This window comes from Amblyraja radiata, chromosome 10 (genome assembly GCF_010909765.2).
Source record: "Amblyraja radiata isolate CabotCenter1 chromosome 10, sAmbRad1.1.pri, whole genome shotgun sequence".
Lineage (NCBI taxonomy): Eukaryota > Metazoa > Chordata > Chondrichthyes > Rajiformes > Rajidae > Amblyraja > Amblyraja radiata.
The window spans coordinates 61,320,199-61,340,120 of NC_045965.1; the positions used below are offsets into that span (position 1 = coordinate 61,320,199).

The 19,922-nt window shown below is 42.5% G+C and overlaps 1 protein-coding gene across 1 annotated transcript in view; it reads left to right on the top strand.

The window, feature by feature from the left end:
- Positions 1–12,899, top strand: part of LOC116977402 (calcium-activated chloride channel regulator 1-like) — a 60,897-nt gene extending 47,998 nt beyond the window's left edge. Inside the window, exon 16 of the mRNA XM_033027832.1 lies at positions 12,816–12,899. Within this exon, the coding sequence (XP_032883723.1) occupies positions 12,816–12,899 (84 nt within the window). The remainder of the gene's footprint in view (positions 1–12,815) is intronic.
- Positions 12,900–19,922: the final 7,023 nt, after the last annotated feature.

The following is a 19,922-nucleotide window of genomic DNA, read 5'->3' on the forward strand; positions in this document are numbered from 1 at the left end:
CCCGTTAAACATCTACATTCCACTGATGAATCAGTGCTCCTCCATGTTCAACACGCATGGAAGAAGCACTGATAGTAACAAGGTCACAGACTATACACTGGGCGGGAGCTCCCATTTCAATCACTGAGAGAGTATTGGGTACCATTGAATGAGCTATTAGATTCTTGAAGGCTGCACCAGCTAAATTGAGTTTGTGGCAGATAGTAAGGGAACAAACATGAAGGATGAATTTATTTGCTCTTGTTCAACTATCTACCAGTGTCAATGGTACTTGTGCATGATGGTATTGATAGAAATGATCCTTATGATTAGGTCCTGAGGATTGATCTTCCTTTAGCTTCTCCTATTTTAAAACTCACAGACTTAAGACTTGTAAACTGGACTAATTTCAAGATAATTATTAACTTCCCTGAGCTCCTTAGCATCCATGTCTTTCTCCGTGATAATCATGGATGAGAAATATTCATTTAAAACCTTCTCAATCTCTTGTCACCACACATAGACCATCTCCTTGATCTTTAAGTATCATATTCTCTCCCAAGTTATTATTTTGTTCTTAATATATTTGTAAAGTATCTTTGGATTCTCCTTTATCATATTTGCCAAAAGATTTCAATGAATCTGACTTGGTCTTCTTCAAAAGCCAATTGCTTTGAGCCAATGGGTATATCAGTAAATATTCCTACGATGTGCACAGGAGATGAAGCGATAGTACTCTGGAAGGGGGAAGGAAAGGAGGAAAGGGTTAGCAACAGGTCACATCTGCAGAGATGTTGTCCATGCTGACCAAATTGGCATATTTGTCCAGTCCCATTTATCTGCATTTGGTTTATCGCTTTCTAAAAACTTTTCCTATCCATATATCTGTCCAAATGTGTTTTACAATTCATAACTGTATTCACTTCCATAGTTTCTTCATAATTGTATACACTTCTATAGATTCCTCTGGCAGCTCATTCCATTTATGAACACGAAGTGCGAAAGTTGCCACAAAGCTCACAGAGTAACAATATAAAAAACAATATATACAATAATCACACAATCAATACAACAACCGATGCAAACCAAAGCAACATAAATATCTCACCTGTATGCACCTATTAATTGCCAGGCGATAATGAAGGAACTTCAACTGCTGGCTTACACCGAAGATAGACACGAAATGCTGGAGTAACTCAGCGGATCAGGCAGCATCTACGAAGAAAAGGAATGGGTGATGTTTCGGGTTGAACCCCTCTTTCAGACCTTCTGCCCCCTTGTCTCTTTCAAATTAATTTCCCATGCCACCACACACCTTCCCCAATCGGTCTGAAGAAGGGTCCTAACCCAAAATGTCGCCAATCCCCAGTGATGCTGCCTGACCTGTGTAGGAAGAAACTGCAGATGCTGGTTTAAACTGAAGATAGACATCAAAAGCTGGAGTAACTCATCGGGTCCAACAGCATCTCTGAAGAAAGGGAATAGGTGCTGTTTCGGGTTGAGCCGAAAAATCACCTATTAGCTTTCTCCAGAGAGGCTGTCTAACCCGCTGAATTAGTCCAACGTTTGGTGCTATGCTGTTGAGTTACCCCGACACTTGGTCTCTTTTTTGAGATAATCTGTGAACAAGGTTAACGGACCAATGAGTGAATGGGAGCAATTGGAGAGATACTTTCCATGTCTGTGATATTATGTTCAGAAGTCATAGGAACAGAATTAGGCCATTCGGCCCATCATATCTACTTCGCCATTTAATCATAGTTGATCTATCTTTCCTACTCAATCCCATTCTCCTGTCTTCTCCGCATAGGATGGTATGGTGGCGTAGTGGTAGAGTTGCTGCACTTACAGCACTTGAAGCATCGGAGACCCGGGTTTGATCCCTGCTACGGGTGCTGTCTGAACGAAGTTTGTATGTTCTCTCCGTGACTTTTCTCCAAGATCTTAGATATCCTCCCACTCTCCAATGATGTATAGATTTGTAGGTAAATTGGCTTGGTATAAGTGTAAATTGTCCCAAGTGTGTGTAGGGTGGTGTTAATGTGGGGATCGCTGGTTGGTGCTGACTCGGTGGGCCGAAGGGCCTGTTTCCACTCTGCATCTATAAAATAACCTAATCTTGCTAATCAAGAATCTGTCAATATCCACTTTGTTGTCTTAACTTCCATTGCTTTCCCCTTTTGTTTCTTCTGGGTGTGGATCAACAGGTCCTGTTTGACCTGCTGGAATTCCTTTGCATTTTGCAGCTCATAGAAAAACATAGAAACATAGGTTGAGGAGCAGGCCATTCAGCCCAGCATCGATAGTCCCTTTCGTACACATACATGACTATGATCTTTGCACATGACTGTTGACGAGGCGCGCCCTGTTTTAAATGGCCGTTACCGAGGTGCGCACTGTTTAAAGCGGCCGTTACCGAGGCGCGCACTGTTTAAAGCGGCCGTTACCGAGGGGCGCCATTTAAAATGACCGTTGATGAGGCGCGTACTGTTTAAAACGGTCGTTAACAAGGCACGCACTGTTTAAAATGACCATCAACGAGGCGCGCGCTGTTTAAAACTGCCATTAACGAGGCGCGCGGGACACCGCCACCGCCACCACCGGGCTTGTTTACATTGGCGCTCGCTCGGTGCGATGGACGACAAGTCTCCAGTAGGATCCCGACCCGAAACGTTGCCTATCCATCACCTCCACAGTTGCTGCCTGGCCCGGCCTGATTAAGGTGCACTGTTCAATATTATTGCCTATTACCAAATGCCTTTTCACTGCCTTGGGTGCAGAAATATTGGGACGGGCATTGCCAAGTAAAAGAAAATGGGCGGCTGGTAGAGCTGCTGCCTCTCACCATCGAAGGGCCGAATTGCTTCCTCCTGCACCTATTTTCTACGTTTCTAGGCCCGGGTTTGCGACCCTTGGCTCAAATCCTGTGTGGAATTTGCTTTGCTCTTTCTTTGGTTTGTAGTACTTTGTTTCTCCACCTCCAGTTTAAATTCCATTTGGAATATTTTGGAGGACCAAGAAACCAAGAAGACTCACTTATCAGATTTCTCTTCCAGCTTGCTCGGTCGCTACAACAAAAAATCTGAAGGGTCCTGGCCCAAGTTAACTCCTGAATGAAACTATCTAATTGTTTTGCGCAGATGAAAACAAGTGGAGGCACTTTCCTGATTCTTTTTGCTTATAATTAAAATTTGCTCATACAACAACTTGGATAGTGACATTTTGGGGAGGTGAGGTGGAGTTGGTGGGGGGAGGAAGAAAGCTGGAGAAAAAAGGAGTCTGGCCAAAGCAAGGCAAGTAATAGTGGACACCAAAGATCTTATAGCTCCGCTATAAGATCTTTGGTGGACACAAACGAGGGGTGTTTTTGATAGGTAGATGGTAGGAACAAAGACCAGAGATAAAAGCAGAAGGTGTGGCTTGCACGCCTTGCCGGACAAGTTTAGTGAATGTAAGGCTATTTGGAACATCTTGAGGTCATGGAGTAGCAATGTTACAACATTTTGAGATTTAAAAAATCAAGCCTGCAATTTATCCCATCAGATAAAGCATAAAAATAAGTTTAATTTGACACCTAATTCACTTTCGTATCTTCAGTATTAAAAAAGCTATGGCCATTTTCATACTCGGAAATTAGCATCCTGTTCCCTATTGATTTTTCATTGACTTACACAAAAGTTGTGATCAAGGACAGTGAAATGGCCATAAATTAAGAGAATTGAAAAATATTTTCAGTTATTATAGATAGAAGCATTCTGAAACAAATATTAAACAATCTTACTTGGATGACCTGAAATTAAAGCATATAATTAGTTAGTTACCCAATTGTAGCTAATTCCAAAATTCAATTACTAGATCTAAACATCTATTCATTTCTTAAGAAAAGATTAACATTTTTAAATAGCCTAACTGTCCAAAGAACATTCACACAAGAATTCACAATAAAACATGATTTTTAATTTTGACATTAATTTATAGGCCAAATGGAAGGGTTTTAGTTTAGTGTTCAATTGCTGTAAATTAATGGCCATTTAAATCAGCTTGCGAGTGGGATTCTGTGGAACTCTCTGGAACGCGCTGGTTTGGAACGCTGCCATTGCGGTGGATTTGTAGCCCATATGCCCAGAATGATACTGCAGGATTGAATGGGCCCCCAAGTCAGCTACTCGCAACATAACATTTTGAATAAAGGGATCTTAAGAAACCCTTTTTAATGTAAAAATAAACAACGTACCTTGCCTTGTCCCCTACATGAGATCCGTCCCGTTTAGAGGATGATTTTTAATCTACTATAACAATTAAATAACCCAATTTAGTTTTAAAATAGCTGCAGCGAACGAATTTCGCAACTAAGCAGGCTGAACAACCTCGATTTCAACAGCCTAGAGAAAATTGCATTTTAAACCCGCCCCGCTCTCAAAGGTGCCAAAGTCGCGCACACTGCAGCGCCGCTGAAGGTAAGTTTTGCAACATACCTACATGGAGGATGCTATGTAACTCTTACTACTTTTGTATCATCAGGAACAAAATAATCATACGCTATTTTTATTCTGATTGTCTGAGGTTAAGGAAGACTGGAGGATTGCTAATGTTGTGCTTTTATCTCAGAAGGGTTGTAAAGAAAAATCTGGGAACTATAGATATAGGGAGGTTCCATGGCAGTCGGGTCACGACCCATGACCCGTACTGTTACTACGCTACTCCAAATGGATTACGCGCGATGTACTGCAGGTAGGCACTTACCATTGTTTCCAACGTAGCGGGCCCGTTAAAACCCGCTGAAAATTTCAATTTTTGCGCTGCAAATAATTATGGAAATCGGGATAAGCGTGAGAGACATTTAGCCTCCTTCAGAATTCCAAAAGTGAGGAGAAATGACGGTAGATAGAAGTGAGAGCTGAAGGGACAACAACAGACAGAGTGCTTAGCGAACATTGGCCGTTTGCTCACTGCATTTCATCAACTAAGGCATTATTTGTGTTTTTTCTTGATTTCTTTGGCATCTAAAAAGTTTCAGAAGTGATAAATCTGGCTGTAAATTTTTTTAAATCGCCCAAGGTTCTCAAGTGTGTTTTTAACATACAAAATGAAAACGCATCTGAAGAAAAATTTATAGCCAGATTTATCACATCTGAGACTTTTTAAGATACCAAACGAATCAAGAAAAAACACAAATAATGCCTTACTGTTGATGAAATGCAGTGCGCAAACGCGATAATTCCCAATATTTTCAATTACGATATCTGCACGGCCAATGTTTACCAAGCAGTTTAGCTGTTGTCCCTTCAGCTCTCGCTTCTCTTTACCTTCATTTTGCTTCACTTTTGGAATTCTAAAGTTGGGTACATATCTTTCACACTTACCCCGGCTTTCACAATTTTTTTCAGCGCAGAAATTCAACATTTTGGCGGTTTTTTACAGGTAGGAAAGTACGCGTTTCTTGCATTAATAATATATACCGGAAGTGACGGATGTCCTCCAGATGGATTGAGCGGCTCCGTGCGTCAAGCCCTATGACCTTACGTGCAACCCCCCTATATGTGGTAGTTAAGTAACTGAAGGAGATTCTGAGGGAGAAGGTACATACATATATGAAAATGTAGCAGTTAATTATGGATAATCAATACAGCTTTTTTATAAGATTCCGCATGCTAGGTTTTTCTCGAAGGTTAGATCACACAGGATCTCGGAAGAGATAACTCCTGTTGCACCACAGGGAAGCAATGAGTGACATGATACAATTCTTAAAGGCAGCATTTACGGAGCAGGCATTCTACCGGGTGGCGTCATCAGCGATGCCAGCCTCACCAGCAGTCTCTGTCTTTTTTTCGCCCTCCATCACAGTGAGGAATGTGGAGGAGTCACTGGTGGATGTTTATGTTAAATTGTATTTTGTGTGTCTTGTTGCTTTTTATTGGTATGACTGGCAAATTAAATTCCTCGTATGTTGCAAAACATACTTCGCTAATAAAGTATGATTATGATTATTGTCATGGACTGATACCCCTGGCGAGACAACGTGGCCCAACTTGCTCACACTGACTTTGCAAATCATAGCTGACAAAACAATAATGGATAGGAACTGATCCTTAAGGCACACCACTAATCATGATTCTCCAGTCCAAAAGAGCATCATGCCAAGTTGGACCAAAGAGCCAACTTGGCTTATGCTGTGTAACTCCGTGACTATGATTTTATGGTTTAGATTAGAATGTGCAAGGCACGGTTCATACATTTGCAGATGGCGCTAAAATAGGAGTTATTGTAGACAGTGAAGAATAATATCAAAAATTGCAGTGGGATCTTGATCAGCAGTTAAGTGGTCAAAGGAATGGTGAAGTCGAGTCTGGGTGAACACCTCCGCTCGGTCCGCACTAACCAACCTGACCTCCAGGCTCAGCACTTCAACTCCCCCTCCCATTCCGTATCCGACCTCACTGTCCTGGGTCTCCTCCACGGCCAGAGTTATTGAGGAACAGCACCTTATATTCCGCTTGGGGAGTCTGCATCCTGGTGGCATGAACATTGATTTCTCACAATTCGGTTAGCCCTTGCTGTCTCCTCCCCCTTCCTACCTCGGCCCACTGGCTCCTCCTCCTCCTTTTTCCTTTCTTCTCCCCGCCTCTCCCCCAACCCCTATCAATCTGAAGAAGGGTTTTGGCCCGAAACGTTGCCTATCTCCTTCACTCCATAGATGCTGCTGCACCCGCTGAGTTTCTCCAGCATTTTTGTGTACCAAAGGAATGGTGAATGTAGGGGAAGCTTTTTTACTCAGTTGGTTGAATGTATATGTGTTTTTACAATACTGGGTACAAAAAGTGTGACATCTATACTAAACCTCTGATCTTGTTATCTTCCGCTTTGGCGCAATATCTTTCTATTTATCTTTCTATTTGCGCAATAACGGTTCGCGATAACGCTACGACTTTTCGGCAGTTCACTCACCGTTTTCCTATGCAGCGAGTCCACCAAGTTTCGTTCCGATCGGTTGAATGTCGTAAAAGTTAGCGAGGTTTAAAAATCTTAAAAACCGCGCATGCACAGATCGATCTCTTCTCCTGCCAGTCAGCGCTGCACGGATTAGTCTCTTCCCCGTCATTCCCTGGGACGTTCTGCCCTTTCCTGCGCCATCGCGTCTTTATTGGAGCTGAGGAAAGCCGGTGGAGGTTTCCACCCGGACCTTCGGAGGGACCCAAAGCAGCCCAGCCCTGCCCCAAGCAGCAGCCCCGCTCCAACCAACCGTTACATGAAATTTAGAAAGTATTTTTTCTAAAGCATGATAGCTGATTTCTTCACTTTTGCTGTGTTTCAACATTAAAACGTACCTTCTTGCTATAAACATGGAGTATGTGACCAAATGAGCAATATTCCTGTTATCTAGTGAAACGTGCATTACGCGTGTTATATAGTGTCCAAGGGTGGACACCAAAATAAAAGTAGCTCCTGTTTCTTCCAGTACTTCTTTTTTTGAAATTTCTTTCTCGTGTTTTGAATAAACTTTATGGAAGTAATTGTCCATAATAAGAGACTGCAGGTACATAATTTGATGGAAATATAGCTATTGCAAAATGCTGGTGTCACACGTGTGATGGTGGATACCAAAAATATTCACAAATTTTGGCATGCAGCAGCTTTTACAGAATCTTGATATTAACCATATAACCATATAACAATTTCAGCACAGAAAACAGGCTCCCCATCTCGGCCCTTCAAGTCCGTGCCGAACACTATAAGGTTACTTTCTTCTCATAATTTCATTATCTATTAAGTTCTTCAAAGTAGAAAATTTTCAGTCTTCTTGGGAAATTCTTTGGTCTTAATTTACCATTGTGGTCGAACAGTGGTTACTCTAAAATAGGGTGGACACCAAGAGTAACCACCGTTACACTCTTTGAAATATTCAGAGCACTTAATGCCAAATTCATTAAAAGTTTTGCATATTATTGTAAACATGCATCTCTGCAAAGCAACAAACTTGAAAATGTTTTGAATTATAATGAAATTAATGCAGAAATTGCCTCTTTATTTCATTGTCAAAGCATGTCACATTTTTGGTGTCCTAAAAATTAATATTTTTGAGCTATAAACTGGTTGAATCAGGGAATTCATTTTATTCCTAATGACTTTATCTACTATCTCTTGCACATTTGAGTAACAATCCTTGAAAAAATTAATACCATACTACTTGAAACAGTGAAGATATGACATTTTTAATGTTCTGTGCTAAAATCTCTCCAGTATTGTAAAAATACACATATGGAATGAGCTGCCTGAGGATGAGGTTGAGGCAGGTACTATAACAACATTTGGACAGGTACATGGATAGGTAAGGTGAGAGGGATATGCGAGCAAATGGGAATAGCGTAGAGGAGCATTGCGGTTGGCATGGAAGAGTTGGATCAAAAGGCCTGATTCCGTGCTAAATTATGTTATAACTCTAAAGTCAATGAAACCTGGAAAGTATTTAAGTACCTTATAACATCGTCCTAGGATATGCATGGGTAAAGTACTGAAGTTACAACAAATAGCAAGAAAACGGCCTTTGAACCTTCCCCTCCAAACCCATTGGTGTATAATTTGGTTTTATTACCATTTTAAATCTCTTTAATTAGGTCTGTTAACTTTTGCATTAGATTTTAATTTATTACTCTTCATCTGCCAAAATTCTCTTTTGGCTAACACTATTCAGAACACAATTTGTGATCAAAATAATCAAGCATACAATAAATATAGCAATGGTTACAATTGAAACTATCACTGATATGTTAACATCATTTGGGTGCTCAATTAAAGGTACAAAGACATAAGCTTTGGCCACATTTGACATTTCAGAAACCCGCCGATTTTCATCATATGCACGGACAGCAAAATACAGAGTTGCCCCGTTTTGCAATTCTCTATGTTCGAGAACAATTGTGGCTGTTTCTCTGGAACCAAATGATCGTGGTTTCATACTGGTCAAATTAACCAGATTAACATTGAAGAAGTTATCTCGAAGTTGCAGCAGGTTGTCACTCATCCTCATTTCATAGTGCGAAGCTAAAAGATTAAGGAAATAATGGAATACGCAGTATAAATAAAAGTACAGGCCATTCTCAAAAATGGATAATGATAACTTGGCACACCCCACTGAGAATCTGTGGTCTTTGACTGCGGATTATGAGAAACAGCAATTGAGAACTTTGAGTTCATGCATCAAGACTACTCGGGAGCCTAACATCCCACAAACTGCCAAATTGCCACCTCAGTCTAACTGCCTAATTACTGGAAGAGTCTGTGGTTACCACATTGGTCAACAATAGCTATCTCATAACTAAGAAACCAGAGTGGAAGCAAGTCATCTTCGATCCCAAGGGATGGGCTAAAAATAAGAAGGAGATTGCATAACTGGGCGGCACAGTGGCACAGCAGTAGAGTTGTTGCCTTACAGCTCCAGAGACGTAGGTTCAATCCTGACCACGGGCGCTTGTCTGTACGAAGTTTCTACGTTTAAACCGTGACCTGCGTGGTGCTCCGGTTTCTTCCCACACTCCAAAGACGTACAGGTTTTAGGTTAATTGGCTTGGTATAATTGTGAATTGTCCTTAGTGTGTGTGGGATAGTATAAGTGTGCAGGGATCGCTGGTCGGCTTGAATTCAGTGGGTCGGAGGACCTGCTTCCGTGTTGTATCAATGAACAAAAAAAAGGAAACCAACTGCTGTTACTGACATTGTCTGCATCTGATGGTCTTGCTATTGCCTCCACTTCTTTCTCTTTTCATCTGAGATGCTCTTAATAAATCACCAGTTTATCTAATTTGTTCATGTGTATGGGTGCTTCTGTCTGTATGTGCATATGAACATTACTGTCTATATGTTTCCTTATACATTTGGATAGACAGCAAGACCGCTTAGTCATAAGCTTGTCTTCTGAATGGGATTAATCATAGAATCCTTCTGAATCCTCCAGCATGCTGTATTTTTTGTTTGGCTCTGAAGTTGAAGGGGGCTGTGGTGGCTCAGCGGGACGGGCAGTGACTGGGGAAGGGATTGCGTTTCTGGTCGAGACCCTTCTTCAGACAATCACAAGTACTCTCACCGACGAGAGTTCTGTTCAGTCTGAAGAAGGGTCTTCTCTCTGGAGTCGCTGCGCTGCCTGTCCTGTGGAGTTACTCCAGCTTTTGTCTATCTTCAATTTCGGAGCTAAATAAAGTTTCTCATGGGGGGGGGCTTATAGCGTCTACCCCCCACCCCCTTCCTTCCCAACCTCAGCCTCATGGACCTTAGCGTACCCCCAGTTCCTAAAACCCATTTCCATCACTGATTGCAGTATATATGTAACACCACATTGCAGGTTCTACAGAGGCTCTGGGGAGAGGGTAATGTTTCAGGTCGAGACCCTTCTTCAGACAATCACAAGTACTCTCACCGACTAGATTTCAGTTCAGTCTGAAGAAGGGTCTTCTCTCCAGAGTCGCTGCGCTGCCTGTCCTGCTGAGCTACCCCAGCTTTTGTCTATCTTCAATTTCAGAGTTAAATTAAAAAAAATTATGGGGAGCTGATAGCATCAAGAACGATGTTGCTGTACTGAAGGATAGCCAAGTCTATCCCTCATTGCTAGCAGCTGATGGGAAGCGGCTGAAAAGTGGGGCTGTAAAAGGACAATGCTGCCGGGGGAGGGGGGGCGGGGGAGAGAGTTCCTTTCACAGCGTGCGGATAGTCTGGCCAGGGGTAAATTTGCGGGGAGCGCAGGAGCGTTGAGAAGGAGGGGGTCGGGGATCATGCTAGCATCCAGCTCGAGCGGGTCAGCAGGCAATGGATAACAGGACAGCGGATGGTGGAGCTATGTCAGTGTGAGTAACCTCAATTGGTCCCTTGTTCGCGCTGACACAGGAGTAAGCTCCACTGCCCACTGTCCTGTTATCCATCACCCACTGACCCACTCCGCTCTATGATCTTTGCTCTTGAGCTGGTCCCCTCACTGTTCAGAGATAATTTCCACAGGTGAGCAGGCTGGCAGAAGGCGCTGAGATGGCAGTCGGTTCCGCTGTCCGGTCCCGGTGGCCGCTCGTAGCCACATGAGCTGCTTCCCTCTCCAGCCACAATGCTGCGGCTCCGCGCCCGGAGCGCCGTGGCAGCGGTGAGTGGGTGGGTTACTGGCATGATCCCCGACCCCTTCCTTCTCAATGCTCCTGCCCTCCCCACAACATTACCCCTGACCAGACTCACCACACGCTGTGAAAGGAACACACCCCCCAATTGGTCCCTTGAACTAGTATTGTCATTCAATAAGATCACAACTTGTCCCGGTGTGCTCCCGTATTCCCCACCATCTCTCTGCCTGCCATCACCCTCCACCCCCCACCCAATCAGTAATTCTGAAAGAAGGACATTTGGAAGCCTTGGGCAAATTGAATTGTTACTTTCTTTATTTTTCTTTTTACGGCGAGGAGAACAATCTGCGCATGCGTGGTTTAAGATTTTTTTAAAGCCTACTGACTGCCTACCCTGAGTAATTACGGCACCAGCCTGACTATGACTCATTTATAATTATATATTTATATTTCTATGAAATTTGTTCCCAATTGGGCCCCGCACCTTCTAAGGCCAGCCCTGCCCGAGTCATTGCAAATTCAGCCCCCTTTCCAGGATTTGAGAACATGGTCTTAAGCTGACAGTTTGATGCATTACATTACCAGAGAGATTACTTATTCAAATGAGACAATGAGTAGCGATCCTTTACAGACAACAAAAAAGCATGCACGTATACTTTTAATGAGAAACCACAATTAAATAGTTAAATAAGAAACTTCCTGGCTATCTAGACCAACATGCACCTCACGTTCAACATCTCCCAAAGCCCTGGACTGAAAGTTATGCCGTGGGGGCGGTCAGCATCTCTGAGGACACCAGAAACGTAGCCTATCCGTATCCTCTAGAGATGCTGCCTGACCTGCACTCCTCCGGCAGTTTGTATTTAGAATAATTGCATTGTATTTGTTTATTTTCTTGTGCTTTTTCTGCCCTCATCATAATAGATCCACTAATCACATCCTGCACCTAAAAATTGTCACAATAAAATGGATATTGATACTCCTCGCCAATAGTTCCACGTTCCCTATTCCGCCAAAGCTTGACTTGCCTCACCGTGACTCACCAGGAGTATCAGTACATGTCAATAATTGTTTTTTAAAATGCTGCCAGCCCTTTTAGAATTGTTCACAAGTTATAGGTGTAGAATTAGGCCATTTGGTCCATCGAGTCATGGCTGATCTCTGCCTCTTAATCCCATTTCCTGCCTTCTCCCCATAACCCTTGACATCCATTCTAATCAAGAATTTGTCTGTCTCTGCTGTAGAAATATCCACTCACTTGGCCTCCGCAGCCCTAAGTGCCAATGAGTGCCACAGATTAACTACCCTCTGACTTAAGAAGCTCCTCCTCACCTCCTTTCTGACGAGCACTCTTTAAGTCTATGACCACTGACTCTCCCACAAGTGGAAACATCCTTTCCACTCTATGCCTTTCATTATTCTGTAAGTTTCATTTAAATCCCCCCCCTCAACCTTCTAAACTCCAGCGAGTACAGGTCCAGTGCTGTCAAACGCTCACCATATGCTTAACCCACTTATTCCTTGAATCATTCTTGTAAACATCCCCTGGACCCTCTCCAGAGCAAGCATATCCATCCTCAGATATGGGGCCCAAATTTGCTCACAGTACTCCAAAAGTGGCCTGACCAGCACCTTATAAAGCCTCAGCATTACATCTTTGTTTTTGTATTCCAGTTCTCTTGATATAAATGGTAGCGTTGAATTTGCCTTCACCTCATTCATTGCTTCTCTGTGTTGCAACAGTATTTAGTGATGAAGGCACTTGGAGGGAAGAACAGCTACATTACTGACTGGATTACTGCATTTCGTACTGACAATGGCAATTAAAGTTGAATCTGAATCTGAATCTGGTATCATATGAACTTTAGAGAAACTACAAAGATTACTTAGTTTAAAATCAGAACCATTTACCTTTGCCTTGATCATAGTCTCCTCCTGGCGCTGTCCATTCCAGCTTAATTCTATTTTTAACTATTGTTGCTTGAAGATCTGTGATTTTACATGGTCTGAAGTCAATACTGAGTGCTTCTGAGGGGACTAAAATTGTTCCTCCTGATTTGACCCTTTGGAAGCCTCCTAATTGAGCCACAAGACCATCCTTGTTTGGAAGATTTGCTGAATGTGTTTGGATATTTCCTATATGAAAAAAATAAGGTGCACATCATTAAGATTTGCGACATAAACTTACCGGTAACTTATCAAAGCCACAGGAAATAGAAATTAAGAACATGAGTCAACCAAACAGGTCATTTTCATCTTGGAAAGCTGGAACAAACCAGATGCCTTGGAGATCAGTACAAGGCTCTCAAGTATTTATAGTTTACATTAATGACCTAGATGAATGAGCCATGTGCAATGTAGTCAACTTTATAGACCAGAGGGATCATGGAGTACAGGTACATAGTTCCCTGAAAGTGATGTACCAAGTAAAAAGGGTGGTAACAAAATATTTTGGTACGTTGGCCTTCATCTGTCAGGGTATTGAGTATACAAGATACAAGATACATTTATTTGTCACATATACCAATTGGTACAATAAAATGTATAGTCAGGGTATTGAGTATAGAAATCAGGACATTATATCACAATTGTACAAGATTTTGGTAAGACATTGGCATGGACAAGTTGTGCTGAAGGACCCGTTTCCATGCTTCATAACTCTATAACTCAATCTATGACTCTGATACAAAGATAGGTAGAAAAGTGAGCTATAAGGAGGATGCCAAGAGCTCGCAAGATATATAGGTGGAGTAATTGGAGGGAAATGTGGCAGATGAAAAAAAAATAGATTATCCATTTTGAAGAAAAGCATACAAAGATGTAACAAAGTAATTAAGAACACAAATTAAGTTTGGAAGATTGTTGGAGTAAAAGTTTAGGGTCCCGCTACGACCACCTCCGACGCACAGAATATAGTTGTGAACTTATTTACGGAAGGTTGCCTTAGAACTGATGGCATAAATGTTCACGAGATTGGGTCTTCGATTGAATGAGTTGATTTTGGCGAGAAAGAAACCCAGCAGAATGGGCTTATGTTAGCAATGTTACAAAATTTTGAGATTTTAAAAATCAAGTCAGCAATTTATCCCATCAGATAAAGCATAAACAGAAGTTTAATTTGACACCTAATTCACTTTCACATCTTCATTATTAAAAATGTTATAGCCATTTTAATACTCGGAAATTAGCATCTTGTTCCCTATTGCATTTCCATTGACTTAACTCAAAAGCTGTGATCGAGGACAGTCAAAAGCCCATAACATTCTTAAAAATTATGAGAACTGAATGAAATTTTCAGTTATTATGGATTGAAGCATTCTGAAACAAATATGAAACAATCTTACATGGATGACCTGAAATTAAAGCATATCATTAGTTAGTTACCTAATTGTAGCTAATTACAAAATTCAATTACTAGATCTAAACATCTATCCATTTCTTAAGAAAATGTTAACATTTTTAAATAGCCTAAGTGTCCTAATAACATTCACGCAAGAATTCACAATATAACATGATTTTTAAATCTCATTGTCATGAATTTATAGGCCAAATGGAGGGAATTTAGTGTTTAATTCCCGTAAATTAATGGCCATTTAAATCATCTTGCGAGTGAGATTTTGTGGAACGCGATCGTTTGGAATGTTGCGGTTGCGGTGAATTTAAACCTCATATCGGCAGTAAAAACACTGCCGGTTCGTATATTTACTTAATCACATTTTCGGCAATGAAATTTTGATTAAAGTAATCCTAAGAAGCAAGTTTATATGTAAAATACACAACTTACCTTATGTTTTGTCCCGTACGTGAGATCCGTCCCGTTGTCTGCGTTGACGGCATTAGAAGTAGATTTTTATTTTACTCCAGCAATTAAATTGTCGCGCGTTTTTTTTTTTTTAAACTGCCGAGAACGGCAGTCGGAACGATTTTTCAGCATCAGGAGTTGCCCGAGGAAATATATCTTGGACAGGCAGGAGAATATGACATTTTAATCCCCCCCCAAAAGGCGCCAAAGTCGCGCACACGGCCAGTGACAGAACTGCAGCGCCGCTGAAGGTAAGTTTTGTAACATACCTACTTATGTTGTTTGAAATTTGGAAGAATGAGAGATTTTACTGGAATATACAGAATTCTGAGAGGGCTTGACCAGAGTACCTTCTTTGAGAGTGTTTCCCTGCTCTAGCAAAAGATACGACTGATTGGCTCTAGCCCAAGTGGGAGGAGAGAAGTGAAAAACAGTTAAAGTAGAGGCTAAGGACAGGCAGACTTTGCTCAGAACTGCTGTAGGTTTGGGAGCAACAGCAGCAGGAGGTTAGCAAGAGATACGACTGATTGGCTGTAGCCCAAGTGGGAGGAGAGAAGTGAGTCAGTGCCGGCAAAACAGTTGAAAACTGAGGAATTTGGTTTGTAAATTGGTAAATCAGGCAATTTATCAGTCAATTTAAGCAAGATGGTTCTTAGCGAGCGGCAGTGAGTGAGCGGCCTTGTGAGGGAAGTGTGAGTCTTTGGCTCGAGAGTCTTCGGAGAGGAGACCACGCAATACGCTTGACGGCAAAGAGGCTGAGGAGAGGAGACCACGCAATACGCTTGAGAGGTAGAGACGAAAGAAGGAGATGTCAGGCAAGCTGATTCAGTGCGATGCTTGCAGTATGTGGGAGGTCAAGGACACCGCTGGTGCCTCTGGCTGCTACAAATGCGAGAAGTGCATCCAGGTAGAGCTCCTGAAGGGCCGTGTTGGGGAACTTGAGAAGCAAGTGGATGACCTCCGGTTCGTCCGAGAAACTGAGTCGTTCCTCGACAAGTCCTACAGTACGATTGTTACACCTAAGGTACTGGAAGAGAGAAGGTGGGAGACAGTGAGAACGGGAGGGAAGCATGGAATGCCAACTTCCTCGGGTGTTGTACCTCTTGTGAACAGGTTCACCCACTTAGAAGCTGTCGGGACAGAAGAGGTGTTTACACTAGGCGGCGGACTGGCTTGTGTTGCGAATAGGGCTGTTGAGCCAAAACCAAAAAGGCCTAAGGCAGGCAACGCCATTGTAGTGGGAGACTCCATTGTGAGAGGTACGGACAGGGGTTTCTGCGGCAACAGACGGGATGCGAGGTTGGTGTGCTGCCTTCCTGGTGCCAGGATCCAGGATGTCATGGACAGAGTGCAGAAAATCCTCAAGGGCGAAGGTGAACATCCGGAAGTGGTAGTGCATGTCGGCACAAACGATGTCGGAAAGAAGGGGATGAATATTCTGCAGCGTGACTTTAGAGAGCTCGGAAAAATGCTGAAAAGCAGGACCTCCAGCGTTGTTATCTCCGGTTTGCTTCCAGTTCCTCGTGCTGGCGAGAGCAGGAACAGGGAGATACGGGACTTGAACGTGTGGCTGAGGAACTGGTGCACGGGGCAGGGATTTAGATTCTTAGATCACTGGGATCTGTTTTGGGGTAAGGGGGAACTGTACAAAAGGGACGGATTGCATCTTAACAGGTGTGGGACCAGCATTCTGGCAGGCAGGTTTGCCACTGCTACATGGGTGGTTTTAAACTGAATAAGGGGGGTGGGGTGTCGAATGGGATAGTGGAGGATGGAGTTAAAGGGAAAGGGTTTCTTAAATGTGTGAGCGTAGAGACAGAGGGGTGTAAAATGAGGGTAGAAGCAATAGGTAGCAAGGTGAAAAGTAAAAGTGGCAGGCAGACAAAACCAGGGCAAAAATCAAAAAGGGCCACTTTTCAACATAATTGTATAAGGGGTAAGAGTGTTGTAAAAACAAGCCTGAAGGCTTTGTGTCTCAATGCAAGGAGCATTCGTAATAAGGTGGATGAGTTGAATGTGCAGATAGCTATTAATGACAATGATATAGTTGGGATCACGGAGACATGGCTCCAGGGTGACCAAGGCTGGGAGCTGAACATCCAGGGATATTCAATATTCAGGAGGGATAGAGAGAAAGGAAAAGGAGGTGGGGTAGCGTTGCTGATTAGAGAGGAGATTAACGCAATGGAAATGAAGGACATTAGTTTGGAGGATGTGGAATCGGTATGGGTAGAGCTGCGAAACACTAAGGGGCAGAAAACGCTGGTGGGTGTTGTGTACAGGCCACCTAACAGTAGTAGTGAAGTTGGAGATGGTATCAAACAGGAAATTAGAAATGCGTGCGACAAAGGCAAAACCGTTATAATGGGTGACTTCAATCTACATATAGATTGGGTGAATCAAATTGGCAGGGGTGCTGAGGAAGAAGATTTCTTGGAATGTATGCGGGATAGTTATCTAAATCAACATGTAGAGGAACCAGCGAGAGAGCAGGCTATTTTAGACTGGGTATTGAGTAATGAGGAAGGGTTAGTTAGCAGTCTTGTTGTACGTGCCCCCTTGGACAAGAGTGACCATAATATGGTTGAGTTCTTCATTAGGATGGAGAGTGACATTGTTAATTCAGAAACAATGGTTCTGAACTTAAAGAAAGGTAACTTTGAGGGTATGAGACGTGAATTGGCCAAGATTGACTGGCAATTAATTCTAAAAGGGTTGACGGTGGATATGCAATGGAAGACATTTAAAGACTGCATGGATGAACTACAAAAATTGTTCATCCCAGTTTGGCAAAAGAATAAATCAGGGAAGGTAGTACATCCGTGGATAACAAGGGAAATCAGGGATAGTATCAAAGCGAAGGATGATGCGTACAAATTAGCCAGAAAAAGCAGCATACCGGAGGACTGGGAGAAATTCAGAGACCAGCAGAGGAGGACAAAGGGCTTAATTAGGAAAGGAAAAATAGATTATGAAAGAAAACTGGCAGGGAACATAAAAACTGACTGCAAAAGTTTTTATAGATATGTGAAAAGAAAGAGATTAGTTAAAACAAATGTAGGTCCCTTGCAGTCAGAAACAGGTGAGTTAATCATGGGGAACAAGGATATGGCGGACCAATTGAATAACTACTTTGGTTCCGCCTTCACTAAGGAAGACATAAATAATCTGCCGGAAATAGCAGGGGACCGCGGGTCAAAGGAGTTGGAGGAATTGAGTGAAATCCAGGTTAGCCGGGAAGTGGTGTTGGGTAAATTGAATGGATTAAAGGCCGATAAATCCCCAGGGCCAGATAGGCTTCATCCCAGAGTACTTAAGGAAGTAGCTCCAGAAATAGTGGATGCATTAGTAATAATCTTTCAAAACTCTTTAGATTCTGGAGTAGTTCCTGAGGATTGGCGGGTAGCAAACTTAACCCCACTTTTTAAGAATGGAGGGAGAGAGAAAACGGGGAATTACAGACCAGTTAGTCTAACATCGGTAGTGGGGAAACTGCTAGAGTCAGTTATTAAAGATGGGATAGCAGCACATTTGGAAAGTGGTGAAATCATTGGACAAAGTCAGCATGGATTTACAAAAGGTAAATCATGTCTGACGAATCTTATAGGAGACTGCAAGGTGACTTGGATAGGCTGGGTGAGTGGGCAAATGTTTGGCAGATGCAGTATAATGAGGATAAATGTGAGGTTATCCATTTTGGTGGCAAAAACAGGAAAGCAGACTATTATCTAAATGGTGGCCGACTAGGAAAAGGGGAGATGCAGCGAGACCTGGGTGTCATGGTACACCAGTCATTGAAGGTAGGCATGCAGGTGCAGCAGGCAGTGAAGAAAGCGAATGGAATGTTAGCTTTCATAGCAAAAGGATTTGAGTATAGGAGCAGGGAGGTTCTACTGCAGTTGTACAGGGTCTTGGTGAGACCACACCTGGAGTATTGCGTACAGTTTTGGTCTCCAAATCTGAGGAAGGACATTATTGCCATAGAGGGAGTGCAGAGAAGGTTCACCAGACTGATTCCTGGGATGTCAGGACTGTCTTATGAAGAAAGACTGGATAGACTTGGTTTATACTCTCTAGAATTTAGGAGATTGAGAGGGGATCTTATAGAAACTTATAAAATTCTTAAGGGGTTGGACAGGCTAGATGCAGGAAGATTGCTCCCGATGTTGGGGAAGTCCAGGACAAGGGGTCACAGCTTAAGGATAAGGGGGAAATCCTTTAAAACCGAGATGAGAAGAACTTTTTTCACACAGAGAGTGGTGAATCTCTGGAACTCTCTGCCACAGAGGGTAGTCGAGGCCAGTTCATTGGCTATATTTAAGAGGGAGTTAGATGTGGCCCTTGTGGCTAAGGGGATCAGAGGGTATGGAGAGAAGGCAGGTACGGGATACTGAGTTGGATGATCAGCCATGATCATATTGAATGGCGGTGCAGGCTCGAAGGGCCGAATGGCCTACTCCTGCACCTAATTTCTATGTTTCTATGAGAGGCTTGAATTGGAAAGTATAGATTCAGGATAGGAGTCCATCTACAAAAATGAAATAAGAAAGGATTTCGTCATGAATTTTAGGAATTATCCTTTTTTGGGGAATGGTCAGGAAAATGGACTTGAGGGCAAAAGTCAGATCAGGTAAGATTGTTGAGCATTGCTTATTTGACCAAATTTGACCAAAGAAAGGTAGGAGAGCCAATTGTATAGATGATACCAAGGGATATAGTAAGGTTAAGTGAGTAAACAGAGATTTAGCTAATAGAATAAATTTGAATCATTCAAAAATACAGAATGGAAACAGGCCCTTCGGCCCATTGAGGCCATAGCAACCATCAATGTTCCGTTCACACAAATCCTATATTATACCATTTTACCATTCTTTCCCCCATGCACTAAGAAGAATTTACAACACTATGTTCCATAGCAGCTAAGATCAGTAGTTCACTTTGGTTTTAAACCCTGATTGCTGCAATGACATTGTCAAATGTTTATTACCATTTTTTGTGTACTGTGGAGCATGCCCTCCTCTTCTGAGTGCCACTCGTGCGATCCTTTC